Source organism: Xiphias gladius, chromosome 9, assembly GCF_016859285.1.
Source record: "Xiphias gladius isolate SHS-SW01 ecotype Sanya breed wild chromosome 9, ASM1685928v1, whole genome shotgun sequence".
Taxonomy (NCBI): domain Eukaryota; kingdom Metazoa; phylum Chordata; class Actinopteri; order Istiophoriformes; family Xiphiidae; genus Xiphias; species Xiphias gladius.
The window spans coordinates 8,555,777-8,563,974 of NC_053408.1; the positions used below are offsets into that span (position 1 = coordinate 8,555,777).

General features: G+C 44.5%; 1 protein-coding gene across 1 annotated transcript; it reads right to left on the reverse strand.

Annotated features, from left to right (window-relative positions):
- Positions 1-290: 290 nt before the first annotated feature.
- On the reverse strand, positions 291-6,485 carry LOC120794866 (G-protein coupled receptor 26-like). The gene is made up of 3 exons (XM_040136259.1): positions 5,629-6,485; positions 4,610-4,723; positions 291-1,830 (listed from the first exon to the last, which is right to left on the reverse strand). The coding sequence occupies exons 1-3, from the start codon at positions 6,294-6,296 to the stop codon at positions 1,602-1,604; spliced, it is 1,011 nt and encodes a 336-aa protein (XP_039992193.1). The 5' UTR covers positions 6,297-6,485; the 3' UTR covers positions 291-1,601.
- Positions 6,486-8,198: the final 1,713 nt, after the last annotated feature.

Here is an 8,198-nt window from a genome sequence, read left to right on the forward strand (position 1 = left end):
TTTATTCCCTGATGTACCACTTTACACTATCCAGCATCAATTCAAACGGGTGCTGATCTTTGTTTTAAATAAATGATGGGATGCCCTGAATGCAAAATAAAAACAAGCAGTGATTTTTTTTTAAAATCCCCTCTTAGGTGATGACCCCCCCTGCAATTTACTGTTATTAATGTAAACCTTGAAATTAATGTTTCCGTGGGAAATTTTTAGAGCTGAAACATTTAGTCAATTAACCGATTAGACGACAGAAAATCAATCTGCAACAATTTTGATTTCTTAGTCTTCAAGGTTTCCCAAACTTATTAGGTGCTGCCTTCAAGGGCCTGTCAGAAATATTGAAGGTACACATTCAATGGGTGTTAGATGTGTAGAAACAGAAAGCAGAGACTATTTCTGTAGCTCTACCACGGACTTAAGCAAAAAGATTATTCCTGCTTCCAGAGCTGCTTTGTTGTAAAAACTGTTTGTATCCTTGCACGGACGGCTGTCATTGCTATTGAATATCACAGGATGTCATTAGAATTCATGTGATCACTTTGCTAAAGTTAAATAAAGACATCATGTACATTTCCCTTTCCTGTCCTTCCTGCCCAAAAGTGTGAGAAAGCATGAAGCAGTCTCTGTAGATTACTCCTCTCTCAATAACAACCCCGGCAAGCACAGTCGGTCACGCTCCACTTGACTAAACAACCTGAGGGGCACACGTCAGTCATGACAGCAAAGGCAGCCTTTTTTGAAGCCCCATGTTTCCCATTAAAACTCTGCTTGGCCTTGTCAGTAAGTCCTTCAAAAAGTGTACTGAAAGCACAAACGATGGTAATGTGTTTATGCACATGAAACACATAATCTTGCTTTTTCCCTCCATTTGCCTTTATACTGCAACGCAATGTACTAAAAAATAAAAGTAGCCTAAGAATGAATTTAATTGGTAGTGTGTTTCACCCGATAAATTCTGAAAAAACCGGGGCCGGACTGTGCAGCGGCAATATCTGCTGTCCTGTATGTTTTCATCTTTTATAGCCTACAATTAGGGAATACAACATACATTTCTTTTCGATTAGGCTAATTTTCAGTATGAACGTATTAACTTGTCACTTGCAAACACTTTGCACAGACTAAAACAGACATACAGCCATTCCCATCTCTTTTAAAGATAATATGAACAGATACTACAGCAATGTCAAAACAAACATATACTGCAAAATCAATATGTTCTATGTCAGGGTGAAAGCTACTCTAGTTAAAATAATGAGGTTATGAACTGGCCGTTCTTCTTGGGTGAGCACATCTGTCTCCCCAGATGGATGTGAAATCTGCCATTGTTGAATGTCCTCACAGCAAGTTCACTGCACTGATCTGCTGTTCTGGGCACGCAGTATGCAAGCACAGTGGTATTCCTGTGCGGGGATTTGCCCTTGTCTGTCGTAGCTCTTTTTTTTTCTTTTTTTTTTCTTTTCTTGGCATATCACACCAAATTCAGGCAGACGTGGACAGCAACAACCAACATTTGTCCTCTCTTTCATTGACGAATTATCAGCTTCATGTTTCCCCAACGGTTGCCAGGTCAACCCTCAGACCGTATCCCATCATTCCACTCTCTGTCACTCTACCGTCGGTATGCTGTTGCCTTGGCCCTCGTGTCCGCGCCCGGACGTGTTCATGGAGCTACGCTTCAGCAGCCTGTTGATGATGTCAGTGCACGTCTTCTTGTACTGACGTCGAAGCAGGGAGTACACGAAGGGGTCGCAGGCCGCCTTGCTATAAGCTAAGCACTTGGAGACAATTCCCCAGTGAGGATTGATAGGCACCGCTGGAAACAACTCCACGATCCTGCGGGCGAGCATCAAGAGAGGGTTGTGAGAGAAGGGAGTGTAGTGGAAAGGCAACTCAACATGCTGGAAAAGACATGCATGCCCTAAGCTTATTATGCAGAAATAGAAACACATTTGCAAGGCATGGTCATACAAAACATCATCTCTTTTTTCTTTTTCTTTTTCTTTTTTTTTTTTGCTGGAAGCAGGGTGCTCCTTTACTACTGTGTAATTACGTAAAGAACCAGTATTTATTTCTGCATATGGGTCACCTTAGAAATATTCTGTATCATGTTATTGTTTGCAGTCACCCACAAGATAAAATATAGGCAGCTGTCAAGTGAACCTACACGGAGAGTTTCCCCCTTCTTTCTCTGATGTGTGTGGATTTAGTGTGTGAGGCTACTTTTCACCCCATTTCTCATTTGCAGCCAGCATTCCCTGTTAGAAAAGGCAAAGGCAGAGCCACTGGAAGAATAAAGCAGACCTGTCTAAGCAGTAATGAGTGGCTGGAAACGAGCCAATTAACTTTGGTTGTTATTTAGTACAGTAATAGACTGAGGGCTCAGCAGAAAACCTTAAAGGACAGAGGACAGCGAGTTCTTCCAGCAGTCTGGGGAAGAAAAACCTCATGTATAGGTACAATACTGTATATTTGATTTAAAGGGTCACCTAATAAGATTTACAGTCTCGCCTGTTGTCTGCGTCTCAAAGTCTCATCTGATGCTCATTGAGGCATAAAATTGGTGCTTTCACACAAATTTTTTATCAAGTGTTAAAATATTTTATCCTATGTGGTGTCACAAAAGGTGTAAAAAAAAAAAAAAAAAAAAATCGCCAAGCCTCCGCTCTCGCACTCTGTATGATTACTCTGTCCACATTCGAGCTCTGTCAGCACATTAACACTGGCCCTACAAGGGCCAGTAGCCATCACTGGCATTTGCCCGCACACTCCACAGCACCGGAGCGAACAGGAGGTTAAGTCAGCCGCCACAACGCACAGCCGGGTTTTTCGCCGTCCACGTAATGACCCTGACAACACATGAGCACCAAAGAGGCAGCGGAGGAGCTTTTAGCGTAATATATTCAGATTGTAATTAGTTAACTGCCGTTTGCAGGGTCAGGGAATGTACAGTGCCGCTGTGGCCATTCATAACTGCCAGCTTACTGATAACAGAACAAACTGTAGTCCGTGGTCCGAGTGGGTGAAAAACTCAGTGACAAAGCCCCCCTCCCCTTTTTTTGGGGGGGGGGCAACCTGGTTTCAATTCAAGAAGTCCAATTTCTTCCTGTTTAAGATCTTAATTAAAGATGTTAATGTGCAATATTTACAAGATGATATTCAGAGAGCAAAATCTTCTGGGCTTTTTTATGTCCTGTCAGACAATCATCTAATCTTCATCTTCATCCCCCCAGCGTCTTTTACTAGTAGAGCTAAATTTGAAGTAAGATATGAGGGTACTAATTTAAGGAAGCTTTTTTGTGTTTGGTTAAAATGATGTCTTAAAGGGCCAGTTCTTTACAGTACCGTCTAAATCAATATACTTAATTGTATTACACTAACAGATAATGACACTTGTGACATTAGATGTCAATCAAACTGTGACTTTGCAAGGCCACTGCCAACTAAACTTGAAAAGAGGCAGGAGAATGTTTTTCCAGAATAGATATTTTTCTGTTTTCTGATGTGGTATTTGAGATGTTTCACTACCTGCCAGAATTAGCTTAAGATTTTTTTTTTCCGGCTGTGAGCAGCTCCTCCATTTCTTTTGTGGCATTGCATTGTAGGAGAACAGTTTCCATCTACAATATTTTCAATAATGTACATGTTTGGAGTATGTTTTAATTTGTCATTTTTCCAGCGGTATGTAGTATGGGGCACAGATATATTTTCTGCCTCACTCAGTAACTTACTCATTTATCGGTACCCAGCCAAGCAGATAATTTAGTTTTTCTGTGTCCAGGTTTTGAGATAGGCCTAACAATCTCTGAGATCTCTGCCCCCACCCAAATACAATGCAGGTGAATGGACTGAGACGCTCACGACGTTGAAAAAAAGACATTAAAAATTTTGTACAGCAACATCTTCTTCCAGAAACAGTGTCCCTGTTAATTTAATCTAATCTTCAGGAAAAACGAGGACTACTCACAGGAACTATCTCTTTGTTAAAATCACAAAACAAAGTGAGAGTGAAAGTGGCTTTTTTTTTTTTTTTTTTGGTAATGTAGAAGAGCTGACGTTTGTCGCTTGTCTTACAAAGCATGGTAGCTTTTGAATTTGTTTACTTCTAATTTTGTTTTTGTGTGTTTTGTATGTATTCTACACATATCTTGGATATATCCAATACTGCACTAACAAAGGAGCAATGAATAAGCCTTTCATGGGTTTCTTTCCCCTCCCCACACACTATTTGTTTTGATATTCTCATCTCCTTTGTATAATTTACAAAATTAAAACACACATATCCACTTACACATCACACACTTACTGTATGTTTCTAACTCTTTATGGGTGCTACCTAACTAACTGAGATGCACCCGATGAACCCGAAGAGAAAAGTGCTAATGCAGCAGCAACAGCAGAGCAGAGGCATATTACTTATCACAAGGTCAGCCAATCTCATCTTCTAGCTCTGGCCGGTGTGGAGAGGAAGCAGAGACAAGGCAGACAGGAGGATGTGGGGGCAGATGACAGGAGAGGTGGGAGGTTTGGGGAATACCAGCAAAACAAAAGGGCTGCGTACACCCGCAGTGTCTGCCAGCCTGGTTTCCCCCCCCTCGCTCCCTCCGGCCCTCACCTTGTGATCACATAGGGAGCGAAGCAGAGCATGAAGGTTCCAATGAAGGTGCTGATCTTCCTCGTCGCTCTCTGTCGTCGCCTCTTCTGCTCCTCCAGGCAACGCTGGCGAACACTACATGGAACAGTGTTTAATGGGGTTATAATCAGTGGGACACACCCAGGGAGGACCACAAAGTGTCTCTAGAAATCTCATAAAAGACAGCGAGGAGTGGGCGTACTTCTGTCCATTTCTGCTCTGCAGGGTTTAAATAGTGAGGGAGCCATCGGAGGCTGCGATGATGTAAAACAACTGATTTATCCCAAAACTTTTGTAATACAAAGTGAGGACCCCCGCTACCCTGAATAACAATTTCAACATGTGTGCACACGTGCCTGAGGGCGTGACCCTGAATGCACCACGGCTGTGATGTCATGATGACACACTGCTTTGTGTAATACTTTGTGAAATTGAGATCATCAGCGTGAGTAAAGAGAGAGCCAGGAGTTAGAGCACCAGTATGCACCCAATAGAAAGTAGCCGTGATCTACAGTCTCTTACACAGGGACACACACACAAACACACACTCACTACATATTGTTTTTTAGCCACTCTGTATGGAGGTAGAGTAAAGCAATCACTTTGTATGACATTTCAGTTTAATCGGATTTTACGACCCTTCTGAATACTGAGTACAAAATTCAAATGTCAGCGCAAAGCATCGTGACCTGCACTGTTTTGTCCTGACCCAGATACAGAACAGTGTCATTTCAGGTTGCAAAATCAACATGAAGAGGAATGATGGCACCAACCACACGTATTGCTCCCAGGGACAGGTGCCCCCCCCCCCTCCCTTTTTGATCAGAGGGTTGGTTTGTACAATTTGTTCTTTTTCCTCTTCTCACTGAAGAATCTTGACATTGCCCTATTATATGCCCTTCCAATGCAAAACCACAGTGCAGAAAGCTATAGGATTAGTAGTAAGAGGTGCCCTGTGCAGGTGTAATACAAAAGGGAACAATGAGTTGAAGGGAACTCACCTGGGGTGTATATCCACCAGCAGCACCAAAGTTTGCATTGTAATAACGTCGATCCTCTTACAGTGAAACCTTGCCACCTTAAGCACTTTGAGGTATGTGACACATAACACTATAAAAGACAAGAGAAAGGTGAAGGAGTGGAAAAAGACGGTGAAGATAACAAACTGGGTCCGACCGCTCGCCCTGGGGTTGGACAGGGTGCAGGACGCGTAAATCCGGTGGTATCCCACCCAGGAGAGGCAGGTGGCCACCGTGGAGAAGGACATGGAGTGCGCCCACGTGTACCCGAGCACAAAAGCCGCGTCTTTATGGCGCATTTTGGAGTGATACCTCAGCGGGAACACCACCGCGATCCACCTGTCGATGCTCAGCGCTGCCATGCTCAGCATCGAGTTGGTGGACAGGAAGGTCTCCAGGAAGCCCACGATCTGGCAGAAGCCGTCTCCTCCCGGCTGAGCCTTACTGACAAGTCCCACCAAAGTGAGCGGCATGTTGGACACGGTCAGCAACAGGTTGCAGAAGGTGAGGTTGAGGTTGAACAGACCGGGGACCTGCTTGCGGATCTCCGGGTTGTACAGAAAGCAGATCAGCACCAGGACGTTGGACAGCAACGACACTATAATAATCACAACCACCAACACAGAGAGAATTACCTCCGCAGTGTCCATCCTGTGGGCCCCGAAACTCACTTATCCCCACTTTTGGCGCACATACCCATTCTTGTTCTGCGTCAATCACCCATAACCGTGTCCACGCATCCCCAGATCTCTCCACCGGTGGAGACCCCCTTCTTCTCTCCACTACATTGTCTCTGTGCGCGAGCCAGCGAGGAGGATCAGGAGGATCCCGGCATGACAAGAAGTGCGCTTGGGGATTCGCGCGGTCGACGTCCCCCCCCCCTTTTCCTACGAACTACAGGAAACGGGCTCTCGTGCCAAAGCTGCTCTATTCTGGCACTGCGTCTTGCAGTGGGGTTTTGTCGTCCTGTGATGCGCTCTTGAGGCATCAGCCCTCCGCACACACTGCACCGTGCGTGCGGTTCTTCACCTCTCCCCCGTCATCCTCTGAGAAACCGTGAGAGACAGAGAACATTGATAAGAGCCAAGTGCGGATCTTACTAGAAGCAGAAAATGGCATTGATTTCCCAGAGAGTTTCCTTCTCTGCACATAATCCAAACTTATCGCTGCCGAGGCAGGTTTAACAGTAAATGACACATCTGTAACATGTGTAGATTGATTTCCTTTGTTAATCTCTTGGACTTTGAAGAATATTTTTTAATAAATATTTTTTTTTTCTTCTGAATTTCAATAATGTTATTAAATGATGTCATCGTTGACCGGTGTATTCAAGGTGCTTTTTCTTTTTTTTTTTTTTTTTTCTTTTTTTCTTTTCAAGGGAAAACTCGCCAAGAGGACAGCAGTGTCATAAAAACAAACACATGGCAAAACAAAAACGCACTGCTCAAAAGAGCAAGCACAGTATCTTGTCAGGAAGCACGCATTTGAATTTTCAAAAATCGTTGAAAAAAAAAAACAAACAAAAAAAAATACATGTTGACACAAACGCATCCGTCGATGATTCATTTATCACTGTGGCTCGTTTAATTTTCAATCACACTGTCTGACAAAAGACAAATTCATTCACTTTAAGGTGGTCAAGTCTGGTTTCACTGCTTTGAACCGCCATTGCATTCCAGCAGTGTCTCATCCTCCTCATGCTTTGCTCAAATATCTTTACAAATCAAGTCTGCTTCATCAGATTGACAGGGAGCAACATCCTCCGTTCTCCTGGAAGCCGGATGACGCCCCCGCACTCTGCCGCCCCTCTGGACTTGAAGTGTGGAGAATTTTTTTTTTTTTTTTTTTCCTCTGAAGCGTGGGACCCATCGGGAGTGTGCTGCGGCACGTGAGCCGCTGCGAGCGCCGGAGCCGGGTGAGGTGGTGGTTGTGGTTGCGATGGGCTGGGGGTGGTCTGAGTGAGACTGCGTGGGTGGGGAGGGGGGGCGTGGCAGGCTGTTTGACCGTGGAGATGTGATACAATGCAGGCCACCGCGTTCTCCTCGCTGTGTCCCGGGTGGCAAAAGGTGAGATGGAGTCAGGAGAAAAAAAAAAGAAAAAAAAAAGGATGCGAGGCTCATTAAAATGCCAGCCTGTAATGGTGTCTGAGGAGTGCACGGGCTGATGTTTGCTCCCTGATGCAAAGGGAAGGCAGCTGCAGGGGAAGGGCAGACAACCCTGCCAGCTGCTGGGTGTTATTAAGCTCAAATGAAGCCCCGTCTCAGTGCCGAATAAGGCTTCGCCTCTGATGGATGCATTTCCAGCATTATACTCTGGCACGTCATGGGACAATCGGCCTTTGGAGAGAGGCACAATCGCGCTGTCGTGCAAGTGCCTCTGCAGCTCTCTCCTGTCAGTTTCAGGGGCCTTATCAGCACAGAGCCACCAGTTGATCTCAGGCAGAAGAGCAGCTTTTTGTAGACTTTGCTTTAATTATTCTTTTCATAATTAAATGCCCGGCTACACAGACAATAGTGCCGGTGAAAAAAAGTCAGTCTAAAAATACAGCTTCG